At 38.6% G+C, this 22,357-nt stretch overlaps 1 protein-coding gene across 1 annotated transcript in view; it reads right to left on the bottom strand.

Moving 5' to 3' along the window:
• The window catches only part of GNA14 (G protein subunit alpha 14), an 81,159-nt gene that overhangs the window by 32,026 nt on the left and 26,776 nt on the right, over positions 1 to 22,357 (bottom strand). The window contains exon 2 of the mRNA XM_075526488.1: positions 10,997 to 11,181. Coding sequence (XP_075382603.1) covers positions 10,997 to 11,181 — 185 coding nt within the window. The remainder of the gene's footprint in view (positions 1 to 10,996; positions 11,182 to 22,357) is intronic.

Here is a 22,357-nt window from a genome sequence, read left to right on the forward strand (position 1 = left end):
CCAGGCAGCAGCAGGCATTTCTCCATGCCTCTGAATTAATCTCCCAGTCAAACATGGAAACGTAGAAATGGCTTGCAAGAAAAAACAACTGACAGCATGCAAAGAGACATCCGGTAACAAAGGAGCATATTCTGTCCCCAAAAATGCTGTAGCCTTCCAAAAAAGAGGGTCAGATACACAGGCTTGCTGACCAGCATCAATATAATGGTTCTTAGAACCACTTCCTACAGTGTAAGAATATCTAAGTTAAACTCATGAAAAGAACAATATGCATCACGTTTCAATACGTGTGAGAAAAAAAAATAAAAGAGTAAAAAAATGGCACCATGGTGTTTGCTAGGAAATAGACTAACACTAAAAACTCTTCTTCATTGTGGCAAATTCATTCCAAAGAATAATTTTGTCAGCAGATCATAAATCCACAAAATGTGTCACAGGCTTTAGCACTAAGGAAAGAGCAGGCCTAGAGGAGTTTTCTAGCCCCTTCTCTTTCTGAAGTGGCTTTTTCATTTTTAACATGACAGCAGATGCTGATTTAAGTGATTTTGGCTGAGTTGCTACTAATTGGTCTTTTCATCTGCCATTAATTTATTTGTCTTCTTGTTCATTAAGAGATTTAATTGCAGCAACAGAGAAATTTGCCTATCTTCCTTTTGAAAAATACCCATTAAACTTTCCATTTAAAAAATCCTCAGATTTTACATTGCAAGGAGTTAGTCCCATATTACAGTAAACATTTCTATAAAATAGTACATCTTTCTTCTAAGAATTAGGAGTTTTCAACTGTATGCACTCGTTCCTATCTTAATAAAAGCAAAGTATGCAAGGAAGACCGCACAAGAAAACTTCATGAACTGGAAAAAGTTGTCAGCAAAAACAGTCACACAGCCTTTCACACAGAGAACATGTCTTTTATACAGCCAGTTGTGTGCAGATATCAAAAGCCTCCAGCTGCGACACACATTTTCAAGTATCTTCCTCTCAGGACTGATTCAACCTCTGGCTGCTCATGCCAAATCCGAAAATGCAGACTTTTGTGTTTTAAACATTATTTTCTTAGAGCTTTTGACAAATCAGTCATTAAAAAATGACAATTTATTGTTGCTTTCTGATTGAGAGTCATTTTTTCCTCATTCTGCTGACCAAGGGCTCTGAGAGATGAACTCTGGCTAATTTTATTGTGACAACTAGAGATGTGAATTTGCCAGATTGAACTCTGGTGACAGAGCCAGAGGCGTATGCTTCCATCCTGACTCTGATGCAGATGCAGCAAGTTCTGACAGAGAAGCTGGGTGAGAAAACGGATTCAGCCACAGCAGCCTTCATACAGTGACCTTGTTTCAGCCTCTATAGCAAAGTTTTGCCACTTTTTATCTCTCTAACCCACAGCACAGAGAATAACTGGACTCTGCTCCATCTTCTGCACCATTAGCAGACTTGTTTACTGTGTTTCCCTTCATTTCAGTTGCCAACAAATAATGCTTTCGCAGCCACAAAGGCAGCAATGGAATTATTCAGTTGTTACGAAGGAAGGAGTATGGGGAACAGAAAGGATATTTGGTCTGCAGAACATTAAAGTCTGCTCTGAAAAGCCAGAAAATCTTCACCGCTTGTACATACCCTTCTACTATGTGCCCTATATGCAATCCTTCACTTCAAAGTACAAAACTAAGTCTGGAGTCTTCACTTACGAGCTCTACATCATTAATTATTTTTTCCCATCACCACTGTCCTTCCTTTTCATTATCAGATCACTTCTTATCTATATGTATTGTTTATGACAGTAAGATTTATAACACTGTAAAGGAAGAGGAGAACTAGGCGCAATGAATTCACTGCTGGCTGAAGGGCTTCCACCCAATCATTCATAAAGCACTAAAATCAAGCCTGGTTACTTACATGCTGTGTGGTTGTGTACTTTTGTGTGTTATGTTAAATGCTGCATAGACATAGTATATATAAGGTTAGAATATTTTAGATGAAAGGCCATGCAAGAGAAAAAGCCTCAAGGAATTCCAGAAGATACACATACAACATTTTCTGGAGAAAGTCTAACAAAGTATCAACTCTGAGAAGTACCTGATTTTGGTAGATCTACTGGTGGGCCCCTAGCCAAACTTTCATATTTATGAAAATATAGGCCCTATTACTGGTGAGAAAACTTTTAACTTTTCTCACCATGGACCCAGTATCGACCAGTATTTACTTAAAAACAACAGAATTTAAAGTAAAGGTGCACTTGCCAGTATTTTAAGAGAAAATATGTTCCTTCTAAAGAAGGAATTATGCACCTACCTCAAAGATCAGGAGACCTAAGAAATTAAAAATCACCACTATCACAAATACAACTCAGTTTAGAGACTCAAATAAGTCAGTTCAGCCCAAACTTTCTTAAAAATCCAATACATGCACAGAGTCTTTCTCCCATCCTTCACTTCTCTGCCAGAAACATTAAATGTGTATGCTTTTTAAGACATACTTTTTTCTCCTTTCTGCTCTCCTGCTTGTGATATTGCCCCAGTTACAGTTTTTTACATGTTTTTTTCCTAAAATATCCAAAACACAGTTATAATTAGTTGAAAGAACTGGAAAGGTTAGCTCTGTTTCTGGTAAACTAAACCATCTCCCCTAGTGCAAAATACCAAAAGCAAAATGAAAATACATAGAAAAACATAAGATTTTATTGACAGAAAGGAAAAAAACCCAAAAGAACCCAAAAACACAAAACAAAGGAAAATAACCCCCACCTTGAACTAAATAACAAGACAATGACACAAAACTTGGAATGTATTCTTAAGTTAGAAGGAAAACTCTGTTAGATTTCTGGTAGCTCTGAGACTTTAAAAGGTAAAGAAATACCTGAAGATTTCTAACCAACAGCCAATTATTTTGAAGAACAAATGAATACAGCAGTTTCACTAGAAAACAGGGAAGTGGGTAGTTGGAGCTTGCATGCTAAGAAAAAAAGCAAAAGCATGTCAATATTCCTTTTGCATCTAGGTCTGTCTGGAAACTATTTAGGAAGGAAGTCTGCCAGCAGCCCATGATTCTGAATTTACCAAAGAAGAAGAGGAAGAAACAAAAAATAACTCTAAACCTAGCCAGTCACATTTATTTAAATTCAATGGAGCAATGCAAACAATGACGCAAACGACTCTCTAGTACTGCAGGGATAAGTAAATGAGATAGATCCTAGTATTCACCCTCATCAACAAGATGGCATGGTAGAGAAACTGAGAAGTTTTTAAAGTAAAAGGAAGCCATGGTCCGTATATTTACGGGCCTGTACAGCACTCCCATAGGTCTCTTAATAATAACTAGTAACTAGCATTATTGTTTACAAGCACACGCTTTTACTATGACATACCAGAATAAGAACTCCACCATTCAAGGCAGTGGTATTACTGGAAACAGTCCCATTAGGGGTCTGGCAATTTTTAAATACCGTAAGGCATTCTGATGAATGTGACTGTAAAAAAAACCAAAATAAAACCAACACAAAACATGCAAACAAAAACTCCCCACACAACCTCAGTAAGTCGCACAGATCTAATGTCAACAAACATGCGCACATGCATGTCCCATGCGTGGCACGGAAGGTTGTCATCTAAGAAGTGGAAAATTTCCTTCCTGACTTCCACGTGGAGAGCAGTTAATTCAGTATTATCATGTTTTATATTGCTCATGTAAAGCAGCACACAACTTTAATCCCCTAAGGTGGATACTTAATCTCCTTGCTCTAGAACAAGGCCACGTTCTCACTCAAAAAATAACTTACAAAACAAAAAACAACAAGAAAAACCTATGCCCTTCCAGGGAGTAAGCAGAAAGTCTGATGTTGTGTGCCCAAGTGTCTAAGCGTATGATGCGTGTCTAAGCTACATGCTCACGCATGGGCAGCTAAACCACATCTTGTGACTGAATGAATGCCAGTTCCTCCCGCAGGTACTTTGAAAGGAGCCTCTCCTCTGTGGATTCTTTGCTCTTACTTCAACTGGGTTACTTGAAGAAGCTTTCTCCTTTCTCTATTTTTAACCATCTAGCACCACTAAACTCTCTGAAGCCAAGAATTTTAGCTTTTTAATTTTGACCTCTTTGTGGAATTCAGCTGAAATCAGAAAAAGTCCAAGGACAGATACAATTAGTCTGGTCACATAAGTCTCATTTCCTTGGAAAATCAAACTGAAACCTCTATTTAGGAGTGCCTAGCCCGAGACTTCGTGCATTGGTTCATAATTAAACATGTTTGTTATGAAGAAGGATGCAATATCTTTTGGAATGCTTTCAATCAGTGTCTCTATAAAATAAACTGCTAAAAATACATCTAGACTGTCTATAAATTCTAGCCCTTTATCACCTGCATTAATGCTAGCACAATGAAAATCAGTTACCAAAGTACTGCATCTTTAAAGTTAAATTTGATTGTAATAAAAAGTACTTTTAAAAGCATAAAGTAATATTAATACCATCAGATTACTCTTAAAATAAAGCACCTGCTATGAGCAATGGTTTCTCTGCCAAGGTTTAAAAAAATGAAGAGAAGAAAGAATTGCATTATGTCATTTTCCACATCTTCAAATGCAAACATGCAATGAAATCAACAAATAATTACTCTTCACTGTGTTTTCCATTTGTCCCAGCTACATGGCTTCCTTTAGTAATTCCTAAATCTCATTTTACTGTACTTGTCTTTTTGCATTCCCCTTTTCTGACATAATTTAATTACCTGTCCCATAAAATTCATTTGGCATTGCAGTACTTCTTTTGTTCAGAAAAATATTAGTTTTGCTGACACACACTCACGCCAGGGCAACTTTGTAAGATAGAACGACACCAGATTACTACTTATTGAAATCAAGAAATGTTTTGGAGATGCAACATGACAACTTCTTTCTGAAATGCATTTTTACACACATGTTTTTCTCCTTAGGAAAAAAGTAATTGTTCATACTGCTACAAAGATCAGTTGTTAATTGCAAACATATGCCCTGTCATATTACCAGGGTATTTTAAAAAACAAACCAACCCACAACAACAGGACTGAATTCCTATTCTATGAGCCTCATCCTGAACAGCTATATAAAAAGGTCTTCCCAGTGGGATAAGTGTATACTTTTTTTTTTTTTTAATGCAAGTTGAAATTTCTAATATTGCCTTAAGTGGAGAAGGAGAAGAAAGTGATTTTCCTGTGATATAGAATCATAGAACAGTTTGGGTTGGAAGGGATCTTTAAAGGTCACTTAGTCCAGCCCCCTGCAATGAGCAAGGACATCTTCAACTAGATCAGGTTGCTCAAAGCCCCATGCAACCTGACCTTCAACACTTCCAGGGATGAGGCATCCACAGCTTCTCTGGGCAACCTGTTCCAGTGTCTCATCGTAAAAAATTTCCTCCTTATATCTAGTCTAAATCTACCCTCTTTTAGTTTAAAACCATTACTCCTTGTCTTATCACTACAGGCCCTGCTAAAAAGTTTATCCCCCTCTTTCTTATAAGGCCCCTTTAAGTACTGAAAGGCTGCAATGAGGTCTCCCCAGAGCCTTCTCTTCTCCAGGCTGAACAACTCCAACTCTTTCAGCCTTTCCTCACAGGAGAGGTGTTCCAGCCCTCTGACCATTTTTGTGGCCCTCCTCTGGACCTGCTCAAAGAGGTCCATGTCTCTCCTGTGCTGAGGGCTCCAGAGCTGGATGCAGTACTCCAGGTGGGGTCTCACCAGAGCAGAGTAGAGGGGCAGAATCACCTCTCTCGACCTGCTGACCACACTTCTTTTGATGCAGCCCAGGATATGGTTGGTTTCCTGGGCTGCGAGCGCATGCTGCTGGCTCATGTCCAGCTTTTCATCCACCAGTACGCCCAAGTCCTTCTCTGTGGGGCTGCTCTCAATCCATCCATCCCCCAGTCTGTATTGAATACTGGGGGTTGCCCCGACCCAGGCACAGGACCCGGCACTTGGCCTTGTTGAACCTCATGAGGTTTACACGGGCCCACTCCTTGAGCTTGTCTAGGTCCCTCTGGATGGCATCTGGTCCCTCTGGATGGCATCCCGTCCCTCAGGTGGGTCAACCACACCACTCAGCTTGGTGTCATCTGCAAACTTGCTGATGGTGCACTTGACCCCACTGCCTATGTCACTGATGAAGATATTAAACAGTACTGGTGCCAATACAGACCCCTGAGGGACACTACTTGTTATTGATCTCCATCTGGACACTGAGCTGTTGACCACTACCCTCTGGATGCAACCATCCAACCCGTTCCTCATCCACTGAACAGTCCACCCATCAAATCCATATCTCTCCAATTTAGGGAGAAGGATCTTGTGGGGGATCATGTCAAAGGCCTTACAGAAGCCCAGATAGACGATATCCGTAGCTCTTCCTTTTTGCACTGATGTAGTCACTCCATCATAGAAGGCCATTAGGTTGCTCAGGCAGGACTTGCCCTTGGTGAAGCCATGCTGGCTGTCTTGAATCACCTCCCTGTCCTCCATGTGCCTCAGCATAGCTTCTAGGAGGATCTGTTCCATGATCTTCCCAGGCACAGAGGTGAGGCTGACAGGTCAGTAGTTCCCAGGGTCCTTCTTTCTACCCTTTTTAAAAATGGGTGCAATGTTTCCCTTTATCTAGTCATCAGGGACTTCACCTGACTGCCATGACTTTTCAAATATCATGGAGAGCAGCTTGGCAACTACATCAGCCAATTCTCTCAGGACTCTGGGATGCATCTCATCAGGTCCCATAGGCTCATGTATGTTCACGTTCCTCAGGTGGTCACAAACCTGATCTTCTCTTACAGTAGGATGGACTTTGCTCCCCCAGTCCCTTCCTTGAGGTCCATCCACTCAAGAGGTGTGGGAAGAGATACTGCCAGGGAAGACTGAGGCAAAGAACTTGTTGAGTACCTCAGCCTTCTCCTTGTCTGTTGTTACCAGTTTGCCACTCTTGCTCATCAGGGGACTACGCTTTCTTTGACCTTCCTTTTCTGGCTGACATACCTATAGAAGCCCTTCTTATTACTCTTTGCATCCCTTGCCGAGTTCAGCTCCAGCTGTGCCTTGGCCTTCCTGACCCCATCCCTACACAACCATGTAACGTCCCTATACTCTTGCCAGGATACCTGTCCCTGCTTCCACTGCCTGTGCATTTCCTTCTTGCCCTTTAGTTTGACCAGCAGGTCTCGACTCATCCATGCCAGTCTCTTGCCTTCCTTTCCTGATTTCTTACACCTGGGTATCAAGAGCTCTTGTGCTCTACAGAAAGCGTCCTTGAACATCTGCCAGCTCTGTTCTGCTCCCTTGTCCCTGAGGGCAGTTTCCCAGGGGGTCCTATTGACTAAATCCTTGAAGAGCTGGAAGTTTGCTTTCTTAAAATTCAAGGTCCTGACTACTCTTCACCTGACCCATATCCCTCAGGACTGTGAACTCCACCAGTGCATGATCACTGCAGCCCAGGCTGTCTCCAATCTTGGCTTCACCGATTAGCTCACTCCTGTTGGTGACCAACAGGTCCAGTATCGCATCCCCTCTGGTAGGGCTGTCTGTTACCTGGCTTAAGAAGTTATCCTCAATGCATTCCAGGAGTCTCCTGGATTGCTTATAGCTCACTGTGCTACTTTTCCAGCAGATGGAATAGGACATATGTTAGTTTGGAAGATGAGGGAGACGTTTTGGTGAACTAATATTTTAAAATCTCTGTTGCATCTCCAGTTCAGATAGGCTTAAACAACTTGTTTCTTCTGCATATTTGTAATACAGCAAAAACTAACATAATCCAGCAAGATGTGACCGACAGGTACAGTCAAGCAACCAAGAAATATTTTAAAATCTGCCTTTTAAGACTGAAGTATACTCACAAATGGAATGCTATATTTTCCCTTCCTCCAACATCACCTAATTTCTTCCTCCTCCTGTTTGAAGTTTTCTTTTCCTACACTTTGACTTTAAGTTGATTAAAAAAATTCAGACAGAGAAAAAGAGCTTTCACTACTTCTCAGCTATCAGCTGATTTTCTGTTTCTCTGTGCCTCACATGTACATTCCTTCTTTCATTTACTTATCCTAATACTCACATTAACTCAATCAAAATTTCTCAAAGAAGCCAAGAGACAGGCTGTCATTAACTTTCATCCTGCTTTTTGGCAGTCTCTATTATCACATGGAAAGAAGAAGTCTTTGTAAAAGTAGTTGATTCAAGCCCTTACACAGAAAGACTACCCTCAGAGACTGTAAATCGTGTTGTACTGCAACTGGCTACTTAACCAACACTCAATTTATCAATTTCAACTCTACGATATTGCAAAAAGTGACATATAGATAATAAATATTACTTCCTCCACCCCACACCCCACCCTCTCAACTAGTTCACCTCTAGCAGCAAATTTTATAGAGTGGTTATAACAGAAAAAAGTACTATATTCCTTGAATTATTAGATTCCTAAACATCTGCAGGATTTATGCTTGAAATATACGCAAAACATGCTATGATACCTTCCCACTTCAAATTGAGAATGAGATAAAGCATCCCAAAGAACACACCACCTGAAATTAATATAAAAATTACGTGCTCAGTTAAAGTTAAAGGTCAAGCCTGTCTATATAGAGAAGCACTTCATCCAAGCAACTTCAAACCAATACAAAACAAAAACCCCTTCCCAACTCAATGCAGCACCTATAGGAAGTCAGACCATTTATTAAATACTTGCAGTTGACAACAGCAATTAGAAACCTCTTTAAACACCTTCTATAAAACTTGCTTTTATTTGCAAACCTCTTTAAACACCTTCTATAAAACTTGCTTTTATTTGCAAACATTAAGAGGCCTTTTTGGACATTCTGTCCATATATGAGTCATGGATTTTCACACACATCACACTTACAGGGAAGAGACACTTAGTGCAGAACAATCTGTTCCCTGCTACGAAAATATTAAATGAAGATATTCAGCAGCCAGAGGATTCCAGGGCCCACAGAGGAGAAAACCTGACCTGGTCAAAGCACAAGCTGAATACAAGAAAACCAACCAACCAACCAACCAACCAAAAACTAATGGAAGGGCTAGAGGGAAAAAAAATTTTCAGGGGAAAGAAGGCATGCCATGGAGAAGGTGGACATACTGAAATGTGGAGGAGCATGCTGGACAATTTCTGCATGGTCACGGGACACACCTTTGCAATACAATTATGACAGCAGAATTGCAGCTCCTCTGTTTATCACTGTTGCTGTCAATTGCTTTTCATTACAGGCTTAAGATCCTTTAATGAAAGGCAGTTACAAGATTTATAGTACTTTGCATTGTATTAATCACCTAAATGAAAGATTAAAATGCAGTTGTCTCCTGCAAAGGGACTGGGGCGACACGTGGTTACGTTCATGTTTTCTCTCAAGAGTTTCTCCATGTGTAAGAAAACAACTTTGCTTTCTAAATGCCACTGAAGCTGAGCTTGACAAACTGTATTCTTATCACTTAGCACTTTGTTACCTTTAATAAAGAAGCACAAGACCAAATTCTGCCTCTCTCCAACACCTGTAAAATAGCATTATAATCTTCTGAATCTGAAGACGCTGGCACCACAGCTATCGTCAAGAACACAATTTAGCCAGGATAGTGTGTTATGGGAACGTATCCAGCTCAGCTCTCAGAGCCCAGAATAAGAAAAACTTTGCTGTTTATTAAGTCTTTGTATTTTGTTCTTAATGGCAAGAAAAGGAAAAAAAAAAAAAAACTCAGTAAGAGGCAGTGCAAGTGTATTTCTTCAAATAGATTCTGATTATCATCATTTTTCATCAAAATATACACATCCGAATTAGGATAAAATATATTCACAATCACATTTGCTGTTTCTGTAGCTTCTTAAGAATCTAAAGGTGTTTTACAAACAACAACTTATTAAGCCTCAGAATATTTTTCTTTTGTAGGAAAGAATTACCAGAATTACCCTAATACCTCAGCTCTCTGAAGTCCAAAATCTGTTTCTGCTGACACCATCTGTTCTTCTGTGATAAAAAATAAAAGAATTTCAATTTCCTACTCCTTTATTTTAAACAACATTTTCTATTCTTCTTTTCTGTAACCCTAAGGAGAATAAATAACACAAACCAACTTAAGTAATAAAAAATATGATAATAATTTTGGTTGTTGTATTGTTCATATGCAATCATATTTTTTGTATGAAAAGTAGGCTAGCAACTGTATTTTCTTCATAGAGTACTTCAGGTAAAAAAACCATAAATTCTACAAATTATTTCTGCCTTGATACTTCCTACACAGTCTTCCCTATCTTCACACTAAAATTTAGCCAACTGGAAATCTCTCTCAATTTAAACAAATATCACCCAATAATTTGCTTACATATTCTTCATGATATTTGAGCAACTGATGCAATGGGTGGATGCAAAGGATGCAACTGATTTAACTGAAGCAGAATTTTTTTTTGTATAGTTCTATAATCCTAAGCACTGAAACAAAAAATGTAATTGTGTAACATACATTTAAACTAAAAAATGGTTGGAGAAGACACTCTACATTTTCAAGTTATTTAAGTACATAAAGGTTGCTACCAAATCCATAAAAGGGCCCTAGGTGGTATGTTTCAAAGCATACCAGCATCAAGCAGATCTGATGTTTTCCTACAATAGACCAAAAATTCCTTGTTCTGGAGCTCTACTGATAAACCAGGCTCTGCATATTCCTGTCACGCACAGTCTAACTCTACAACTTAAGATTCAAAAAAACCATATGTTTCTTTTTGGTACTTATTACCAGCTTGCAACTTTGAAAATTCTCCCTTCCTAGCCAGCTCCACCCCATCCCCGCTCACCCTGAACCTCTTTCCACTAGGAACTCCCCGTTGTTCTGTAGAATCAGATGGTGGGGTACCAAACTCCCCACAAGACATACGGATTTTTAAGGTTCTGCGCATAAAAGGTTATGAATTAAATAATTTGTGTACAAACTGAAATGTCATGGGCTGAAAGTAGAATTTTCCTTGTACTGGCTTACCTCATTCTCTTTGGACGTGTACTGTATCTTGAGAGTATCCATGGCTCTGATCATCACTTGCATGGCAGTAAATATATTTTGGTAAACCAGTTTTGTGAAGCCTTTCCTGTCTTCTTCCGTGTATCCTGATCCATGAATAATCCTCATTTGTTTAATGAACGTGCTCTTGCCACTTTCTCCTGTGCCTGAGGGAGGGGGAAAGAGGAGAGAGACAAAAAATACTGTATTTGCAAATCCTGGCAGTTGAGAATATCTGTAAATACATATACAAGGAGGTATACCTTATCTGAGCATGCATAAGAGTCACCATTAACTGTAGTATTATTTCTGAATTTTCCATTCTCCATAATCTATATTGTTTTAGTCAAGATATTTGCATTTCTGAGTTTGGGAGGGTTTTTTTGGTAAAAGATATATATATAAGTATCTTATCATAATACATCTTATAATGTTTAATCTAAGCATCCTGTAGGTAGAAGTCAGATTACAAAACAAGTAAGGTATGCGAGTGCAAAAGAAAGAAATTTTGTTTGTGTAAGGATTAAATTCCTCAACATTGAGAACTTTGTACAAAGTTTATGTACCAGTTACACCTTAACAATAAAGCCTGCATTAGTCCTGAACTTGAGGAAGAATTTTATCATTAGGCCATATTATTTAGTTCCACATTTCTACTGATTCTTATATAAATACTGATTGAAAACATGCTAACTGAAATTACGAAAAATGCATTCATTACTGTCAGCTACTCTGGGAATTATTTGTTCTTATTTCTCACTGTTCTTCTATCATTAATTGGCAATAAACTAAACTAATTTCCCTAAGCCAAGTCTGTTTTGCCTGGGATGGTAATGGGTGAGTTATCTCCCTGACCTTATCTTGACCCATGAACTTTTTCATCATATTTTCTCCTCTGTCCTGCTGAAAAGGGAGAGTGATAGAGCAGCTTGGTGGGCACCTGGAGGTCAGCCAAGGTCAACCCACCACACATGTTCACCTTCAGCTGTACTTTTTCTAGGTTGAAGAGTCCTAACCAGGTCAGTTCAGTTCTCAGGTGGAAGATACTCCATAGCTTGATCATCCCTTTGACCCCTGTTGAAGCTTTCTCAGTTCTGTTCACCTCTGAGATATACCTAGAGTACCAAAACTTCAAATACCCAGGTGCTGCTAAAACTTAGATTTATGAAGCGGCATCATTGTGTTATCTGTACTGTAAGTAATTAAAAGAAAGAGAGAGAGCATGTGCTATATAGTTGTTCTCCATCTGCAATACTTTATACTGATCTACAGTTAACTTCACCTGCCATTTCACTGCCTGGTCTTGCGATATCCTTCTGCAACTTTCAGTCATCCTTACAAACTTGACTAACACTGAGCAGAAAAATTTCTCTTATAATTGCTCAACTCCTTTCCCACTACACCTTTCATTTTCTCTATACTTCCTGTTATACAGCATCAGTGTGATGTGACTGAACAAATCCATTCCTATCCCACAGAGCTTTAATATGAGGAAGTCATGGACAGCCTTTTCTTGTTCTTTGCCAACTGAAGGATGATACAGGAGCAAAAAATACCTGTTACACTTTCTTCCTAAAACCTTTACTGTAATTTTTCAGAAGTTTAACAACTAACCCCATTCTGGCTGAGCTATAGGATTTGCTTCACTTCTCCACTAAGAATTTACTGCTGGCAAGATAGTATTCCCGTTAACAAACTTTCAGTAATTTACACTTAGTACCACTAGGTGTCGAAAATATATCAGCACAAAGAGGAAAGAGTTCCTCTAAACATTACATCTTGAGATGTAACAAAGCAGGAAAATACTCTGAGTGCCCACCTCATCATACTGTATCTCAGTACCATAGCAGACCATAGTATCTTTTTAATGAAAGAGCATGCAACTGCAGGGCTCCAACCGTTAACAGTAGTAACAAGCAAAACTCAGGTAACCTAGGAAATGTTGTCATGTATTACTTGTACATCATAGCCATTTTTCTGAAATATATATCACTGTCATAATTCTTACTCTATGACCTTTCGTATTTTGCATCATCCATTGTGGACTTCCTTTCAGAGCTGCAGCTGTCCCTTATTCAAGCCCCTGTTGTTCAACAGTCCTTCTCTAGGACATTGCTAGCACAGCTCAGCTCTCCACGTAACAGGACCTAAGGCACTCACCAGAAGAAGAGTGAAGCAACTTTTAAATCAAGTAATAAGCAATATTTAATATTTTTGTCTGTAAAAAGAAGATTAATATAGCTGTTCTTTCAACAAATGTTCAGGATTTCTTTAATTTTGGCATTGTATTGGTTTACTTGAGAAAGATGGAACATAGAGATATGCTGGACTACATGCAAAACAAATTCCTGGAGGAATTTGTTTCAGTAAAACGCTGATGTTACATTATATATCACAGCCCTCAGAAAGGCAGTCCTGGCACGTCAGCTTTAAGAAGTCAACACAAATACAATTCAAATACAATTCAGTTTAAAAAAAAAAACAAAACAAAACAAAACAAAACTCCACCACCAACTTTTTTCCCTGCCAGTGGAACCCTTATATTTGAGAGGAAAACACTCTGATTAATCCAGGTTGAATTGCTGGCCTAAATTATTATATAACTCAGAATAAACAGTCCTATCACATTACAGCAGTGCCCTCTACTAATGTTTGAACTAAAGAAAAACCATTGTGCAACTGGTAACTTCACTGTCAGGGATATGTAACAATGCTGTGAAATTAAGTTTAAAAAAAAAAAAGGAAAATCAAAGCACTATGTATCTAATTTTGACTTTTAAAGAAAGATGCTTTTTTCCAAGCCCCACAAACACCAAAGGTAGATGGAGCCAGATTTGAAGAGATCAGAATCTGTAATCCAAGCTAGAGTTCTTCCCTGCATGTATCCAATTTAATTTTTTAAGAAATTTAAGGTTAATGTTTTATTATTATCCGATTTGATCTAATCTGTATCAACTTACAGCAAATGAAAATTGCTTATTCAAGTGATTTATAAAGTCATATGAAATACACGGGTGATAAACAGAGCCGTTCTGCTTTACCCTTTGACCTCTCATAATCCTGAACATAAGGTTGATTTAAAAGCTTTGTGCTCCCCACCCTGACCTTAAGTAGAGCACACAGTCTTCTTTCTGTATTCTTCCTTCCAGCAACTCCTTATGTGCCTAGCTGTGCCTCTTGTCATAAATCTGGAATACAGGGTCTCTGTGCAAATCCAACAATACATGCTCTTTGTTTCTCCATTCCCATAAGCGATCTAAAAAAATCTTCAGGGTTCATTAGCTTAAAATGAAACAAGGCTTTTGAAGCACATCTTGACAGAGAATCATTTTACAGCATGTTAAAAAGTGGCAGGGCTTTCAAAAAGAGTTTGAATATGGAGTAGTTGTGCCAATATGCATGCTTGTGAGATATTAAGCTAAAGATAACTGCAATTCAGGATGGAACTGCATATGCAATCAGATTTGGATTGAGTATCTTTTTAATTAAAATAGCTGGAAAACAAATGGAGACACACAAATTGGAACTTGTGTTTTAAGACTTCACGTGGTGGGGCTTAAGAAAATGGAGTACAGTTTTTATATTAGGAATAATAAAAATGGTAGTAGGGTATTAAAAAGAAGGTAGTATAGAAAGTGTAGATTAATAGAACAATAAGATATTGACATATATATCTTGGAGGTATATAATTACATTTTAATGCCACCCATTCTAGAAGCATTACAGAATGGGGGGGCTTTAAAATGTGGCTATATACCTCCAAGGTGTTGGAATTCTGTTATTACAAGCAAGTTTAAAAAGGCTATTTATGTAAAAAACCAAACCAAACCAAACCAAACCAAACCAACCAACCAAAACAAAAAAAAACCCAGGCAAAGTGTATTTTACTCCTCAGTGACATTTGTGGTAAGCACTTGCCTAGAAGACATTTAGTGCATTTATCTTCAGGAAATAATCTGTTGAATCATTACTGCCGAAATACGGAATGCACATTCTACTGACTAGGTCAAGAGGCAGAATATTCTCAGAAGGTGAGATGAAAATACACTAGTTAATGTCACATATTTATCCTCCTTCCAGTCACTTCAAGCATTCATTTTTTTTCCTCTGCTTTCAACTACTGACTGCCATATAGGTAAGTGTTACCTACCCAAACCCACTTTCTCAATTAAAAGAAATATTGGAATTTTGCCAGTTAATTCAAGGAATAAAGCATTATATCTGTTTTGGCCATTGTCTCTTTTGTCCTTAACTCCTCCTTTGCCTGGAAGCTTTATTTTCAAAGTCTAATATCTCAATTCTTTATGGAGAAAACAACAAGTTATTAAAATAAGCAAAGAAAGCAAAAAAAAACCAACCCCCCAAACAACACAACTCTATGCTTTCTTGCTCTCCTAAGGACTTTGTGTGTGCAACTTAATTACATCAATGAGCAGACTGTGAATACAGCCACAACAAAACTAGAAGGCTGTAATTGCCAAGGACAGAGCAAAGCTAACCAACTCGTTTTGCTAACCCTACCACCATTAAGAACAACACAACAGCAGCTTTGGCAGAGGCGATAAAGCTTACTGTAAATCCTGGATCCACACTTGAGCAGTTCAAATGACTGAGATCCGGGTTGCTCTTCACCATTATCAGCCCTGAAATGGCAATGATAGTTTCATCTACAGTATAGACCTGTTCATGCATTCACTTCCACTTGCCATACATGAATAGATGTAGGTCAGTTAGTAAGCAAATTATTTCACCTGTTGCTGCATGACAACATGTTTCACTCTTGTCCTGGCAGCTGCCTCACTCAACAGCTCTGGTGCTGGTAAGGGCCAAGTCACTGCATATCTGCATGAGCAAGCCCCCTGGTCCCAGCAGAAGCAAGAGAAGTCTGTTATTACCTTCCCAGTTGTCCCTGTTGTCAAGCATGATAAACATGATGAAAATAAGTAAAACAAAAAGGTAAGGCAGAGGTCATAAAAGCAATGTTTGATGCCACCTTCAGACCAGAATCTAGTATTAAACCTCTTCTCCAGTTATGAGTGGCCACTAGGAAAGGCTCACTGACAGAATCATGTTTCTAGCTATAGCTGACTTATCAGCTCTGCAAACCTCATTAGCCTCAAGTCTTTCTCTCAAGCGTCTCTGACAGACCACATTTCTGACTCTCTTTCGAGAAAAATAGCTATTTGTTAGGAAAAATAGCTATTTCATGGGCAGAAATAATTATGAGTCTGAAGACACCAACATTTAGTAATTAAATTAGGAGATTTGCTGCTTGCATTAAAAAACAAACTATATTCAAACAGGATCTGCAATATTTTGTATTGCAGTTGTTAGGCTTGCTCAACCAACAGAAGGAAACATCTTTCTGTAACTGTAGGATTAACAGTTTGATATACAGAACTAAATGGTGCTAGTGAGCAAATGTGGACATAACAAAAATGGCTTTCAAGTAAATATACCTGACTTACTGAAAATGCATAAGGTTACAGCAACAAAAATTTATGTTTTTAAAACAACAGAGGCAGAAAAATTACATAGAATGAAATTCTGTCTATTTCAAGGAGGAGACCTGAAGCAGGAGAAAGGAAATTTTTGAGGTTTATCAGGAAGAAAAATCTTTAGTCATGTAGCAATCTTGGAGGATTATTCTGCCCATTCTGTTAACTTCTTTCATGGAGGTACCATATCAAATGCTGAAATTAGCTTCACAATCTAATGTACATAGTTACACGAAAACAAAGCCACAACCGTTTCCACTACTATGAGGCAGGGACAAGACAGTGTTTTTAATGACCTGGGGAAAAGCCAAAGCAGATTTCATCTCTACAACTCATACATAATTAGTTCTTGTTTTCCAGTAGAGATGTAACCCAAAAATAAAATGTGTTTTCACTTCTCTTGTACATTTACCAATCATCATTTCTGATATCTGTGCCAGGCAGTATTTTGAAGTATTGTCTGTCACTTTTACTAACGAACAATCCCCCAAAAACAATTTGTTTACTAACAAAAAATCCCCTCCATAAATGTATAAAGAAACAAATTTGGTGTGTGTGTGTGGAGAAACAACCAAAAAAACAACCCCCCAAAAACCAGCAGCTATTTCAGATACTCCATTCATATTCTGCAGGATTCCGAACCATCTTCCAAATCCGTTACCGGGGAAACAGCTCTCATTCATTCTAAAATCCCACATGTTAAAAGCACATTCTGGTGACTTTTCCCCTGCTGATGAGAGAACATGACTAAGAATAAGAGTTTTGCAATTTCTGAAGTTAAATTAACAGAGGGAGAGGTTCCAAACATATTTAATAATCACCATCAAAAGCTCTGTAGAGAAAAAATATAGTTTTTTTTAAAATGACTTATAAGTCCATGTGGACTAGTGCTATGCATACAGCTGAATGTCTGCTTCTGCACTGGAACCACTTATTTGACACCTACATAACTCGCTATTTCAATGTTATTTCTGCTACTAAATATAAAGCTAGAAGTGACAATATATCAGTAAATAAGCCATTCAATTCCAGGATTATTAGAAAACCAAAAAAAGCTTAAATACATAAATTTTTAGCAAGGAACAATTATATAAAGCAAAAGTTCCATAGTTCATTCTGGTCTTCTGTGTCATAAAAGCGAAGGATCGAGTTAGTCTTGATTCCATTATTCTCAGTGATTCAAAACACCTTGAAGGAAAGCATCAGAGCAAAATCAGCACTGGAATCAAAACTTACAACCTCTGGTCAAATCCTCCAAGGTTTTGCATATGGGATATGAGGCTTTGTAAAACAGTTCACATGCTTAATATGCAAAAGCTACCACCTCCCCAAAAAAAGCAAATTTGCTTATTATTGTAAGGGCGGTCTGATTGTTAATCAGAGTTCATGAGAGGTTATTCCTTTAAAGAAATCACAATAGCCTCACATTACTCATAATTAATTTACAGTGAATATTCCCAAATAATGTACTTTTCCTACAGAACAGAGGCCACTCACTTCAAACTCAAGTTGGCTGCTTAGGGCCATCTCACTAGGTGTACAAGCCATGTCCATTAGTACACATCATAACCCAGCTTTTGGCAGCTTCATTTATGAAATAGAAGGATGAGGCAAATTTACACCCTATTTGCACCAAAAAGACACCACAGCTGAGGCAAAATTTGCCTACAAAATATAACTGTCAGTAACCCTACCTTGCCACTTACTGTGAGACAGGTGAGAAAAGCAATGACTGATCTAACATTCTTGAGTCTTTCCCTGCATTGGAGTGTCCTGTTTCAGATCAATACCTTACTTTAAAATCTTACTGGTTTAGTTCAAGTACCTTTTCCAGATTAATCCATAAAACAGTGAATGCTGCAGTTAGTGAACAGTAAATGTCATTACTAGACAGCAGTAACAAGAGGTTGCAGCCTAGCTCGATCTTATTAAATAGGAAATAAACTATATATATGCACATATCTGTACAAAGCTCTTCCATCAGGAGCAGCAGTAGCTGTTTCAGACTATGTTCATATGCTCCAACCACTGACTTTAAACTGACTGCAACATACACACAAACCAAAGACAGACTTTCCGTAACACTTCCTCAATGCTTATTGCCAAGTGCCTTTACTGCTGTGGCTACGATTCCTGAGTGCATTGCAGGTGGCTGACTTCAGCAAAGGCAACCTTAGAACAGTAATGTACTGATCGTGGGGACATGCTCATTTACAAATATCACATGCCTGGGGGAAAAAGAAAAAAAGGTGTATTTGAGAGTCTTGGGTCATTAGGAAAAGATAGCAAATTTGCTACTACTTCCTTAAAAATGTACCCGCTCTGTGATCAAATTTAGAACTGCATTAAAATTCCCAGTAAGCACGTTACTGGAAGCCAGTGCATGGACTCATTTCAAGCTGTGATGGACCACAAAACATGCTTAGGCATGAGATGTTCTTTCATAACAAACCGCGGAATGTGCACGTGCCTTTACAGCAACCTGACTCCATAAAAGGCCACATCCTGCCTTTGACATACATGGGTGGCTTCTACTCACTTCAACGGGAATTTAGTCTATCTAGTGATGGACAGGATATAGACTTAAATATTTGTAAATATTTTAAGAAAGTGGTAGTCTGAAAACTCATCTTTGACTGAGAAATAGTGTGCTAAACGGGCAATATGAGAATTCATAGTTCACCTGACTCTCACCCCAGACTATTCCTGCAGACACTGGCAAATAAATGACAGGAAGTTTCCACTTCAAGCATGCTGTAACTGATGTGACTAGAGTATCACGAAGAGATGCAAAATGGGGCAAATCATTATTAAAAAGGTAATACACATATGCTAGTGCTATGTATTTTTTTATAATTAACAATTAACATTGAATAGGAATGTTCATTTATATCATATAAAATGGCCGATACTGCAGTTAATTAACTTATCACCTCACCACCAAATTCAAAAGTAATGGAATGGCAAAACCCCCAGAAGTTCTTCTGGTTCTGAAGTTCATGTGGCAGAGATCTGAAAATAAGTGAGATACAAGAATCCAGAAAGATTTCTTTCAATGTTGAGAAAGAAGCTTTGTTTTAGCACCACATGTCATATGAAATCAAGAAGCTGAAAAAACTACTACCAGCAAGGCTCTACCATACAGTGATGTGATTTGAAAGAGAAAGATCTGTCTCTCTAAATGTAAGGGAAAAAGAGAAGAAAGTAAACAGCATACAGACTGACTGACACAGTTCCCTTCCTGAGCTCACCTTCTCCCTTCCTCCCTTCGCAGTCTCTCAGGTCCCTTTTCTCTCCATCCTCCTTCTATCCCTTACCAGTCTCAACTATCTCTCATACATTCCCTCCTGACCCCCTTCTAGTCTCCTTCACACCCCTCTTCCTTTTTCCTCAGTTTAGCTAGCACTTTTGGAAACACAGTCTTCACAAAAATCCAAGCAGGCAACAAATAAATAAATAGAGAAGACCCAACAGATATTTCCACGTTATATTCTTTTCTTCTCACTCTTGATCTTCCTTCTTTATTGAGACTGTATATTTTTTGGATCTGTAGGTTTCTAGCTACATTTCTGTGCAATGCTTCAGGCAAATACATATTGCAAACTACTACTAATCCCAAGAAATAGAACTGTAATGTAAAAAAGACACCAAATAAAACCACTATAATTAAAACACATTGAAAACCAAGGTATGCCAAGATATGTGATGAAGACCAACTCCTTTACCCTATCGAGATCACAATATATCTGAAGATCTAACAGGACAGCCTTGCTATTGCTTTGTTTTCTGACAGGTCCAATACTCAGTAGGTCATTTTCCTTGATCAATTCTAATGTTGCACTTCAGCCAGCAGCATCAGGCAAAACTAGATTCTCACCAGCACATTCCCAGGAAAAAACACTGGTAATCAATGGCTTGATACATCTCAATGTGGTCCCAAAAATGCTGTTTCAACAGTATTCTATGGAATAAACATGAAGGGGCAGCTTCCTTTCCTATAATTTTCCAAGCAATCACCTTCTAGCTCTTCATAGTATACTACACTTCTTTTAGCTACCAAAAAAACCCATAATAATGTGGGCTCCTGTATTCTTACTGTTAATGAAAAACTGCAAATTAAAAGTTCTGGCACACAACTGAAGACCAGACACCATCTTTCAAAGCTCAGCACTCACTCTTGTGCTGATCGCTCTTCCTTTGATTCTTTCCGTCACACTTGGGATTCTGGGAACTTCTTGCAAAGCTGTTTGCAGATGTTCTCCTCCTCCACAGCGAAGGATGTTGTAACAACATCTCTCCTGTAAGAATGGAACCTGTGAGAATGAAACTGCCAACGTGCTAAGATGCACCGCAGTAGGTTAGATATGAAAATGCTTCTAAAATACACTAAATCTTCACATAGGATGCTGGTGTTCAGAATTAGTGGCCTTGGTTCAGTTTAGCTTTATCCTCTACCTCCTGCCCTCACTGAGGCAGTAGTAGAACTCTGCTGTGACAAGGGATCCTCAAACCTTCAAAACTTGCTCTGCCAGCCGGCTCAGGGCAACCCACTTCCATTCTTTTTGGCACCAAGCAATCTCTGCGCTGAAAAGCCTAAGGCATTCGTGCATAGCAGGTTCAAATGTACAGGCTAGAAAGATAAGTGGGCATTTCTTTTCTCATTTCTATATGTTTATGCATCTCCTCCGCTCTCCCAGAGACTAAATGAGAAAAAAGGACAGCAGAAAACTACCCAGCCAAAACCAAAGAGTCTCACCACTTCTGTGAGATGCAAAAACTGTGGTGGGGGTGTGGAAACAGGCTGTGCTGATCCCCAGAACAGAACTGGAAAAACTGTCTCACTCTTTTCTGGATGGGCTATAGCTGTCTTTAGTCACAGGAAAAACAAAACAAACAAAACCCCCCAAAACACTCTACTTTGCCCGTAATGCTGGCAGTTACACTACAGTAGAATAATTTCCTATACAATGCAGAAAAGCTAGTCAAAAAGTGAAAAAAAAGAGCAGTAATCTAAGATTATCAACACCTACCAGTAGTTTTTAATTTTCAAATATTCTTCATATTCTTTTAAAAAAATGGAAAACTCCTATATGAATACGAGAATCTAAATGCCACGTCACTGAGAAAATGCAAATTAAGATAAAGCTGCCATAGTTTATAATCAAAAGTTTTACACAGGAAGACTCAGACAAGCCTGCACAGAATAGGTAGGCCTGAGCAAACTGCATACAGTGGCACAGCAATGCTCCTCCACTTTGCAATAGTCTTGCTTATTTCTAAATTATCCTTCATGATTAAAATATGACTGAATAATAAGAATCAAGAGAAATAATATTAAGGAACTAATTTGAGCTACACATATTGACGTTTCTGAGGTTCTACCTCACCTTCCCTCTTTCTCCCAAACTCATCCAATGACTGTTAACTTGTGCTTTTCACCTACTAGACAATAAAAATCATTCCGTTTCTTCTTTGATGAAGTATATTAGCTTCCAAACATACTTGTACTGGTATTCCTGGAAAAGCTAAATCTGCTAGTTATTTTTATTTGCAATATTCACACTAAATTGAATCTTCCTCGAAAAGTCAGCAAATTCTATCTTTTGACTTTAGCAAAACAAAGTTTATTCCTTTTAATCATCGTAACATCAACATAGACTACAAGAAATCATGTAACAATCCTACACTGCTATGTAGTTTCCTAATCCTGCCCCACCTTCCTCTCAGCCACCATCCTCGTTCTTCCCTTTCTTCAGGGAAGCAGGCTGGGCCAGACAGCCTGCAACCTGTGTTTTCCATGGGTGCCGTATGTTCCATTTCCCTCAGCTGGCAATGAAGAAGTAGC

Source organism: Mycteria americana, chromosome Z (assembly GCF_035582795.1).
Source record: "Mycteria americana isolate JAX WOST 10 ecotype Jacksonville Zoo and Gardens chromosome Z, USCA_MyAme_1.0, whole genome shotgun sequence".
Taxonomy (NCBI): domain Eukaryota; kingdom Metazoa; phylum Chordata; class Aves; order Ciconiiformes; family Ciconiidae; genus Mycteria; species Mycteria americana.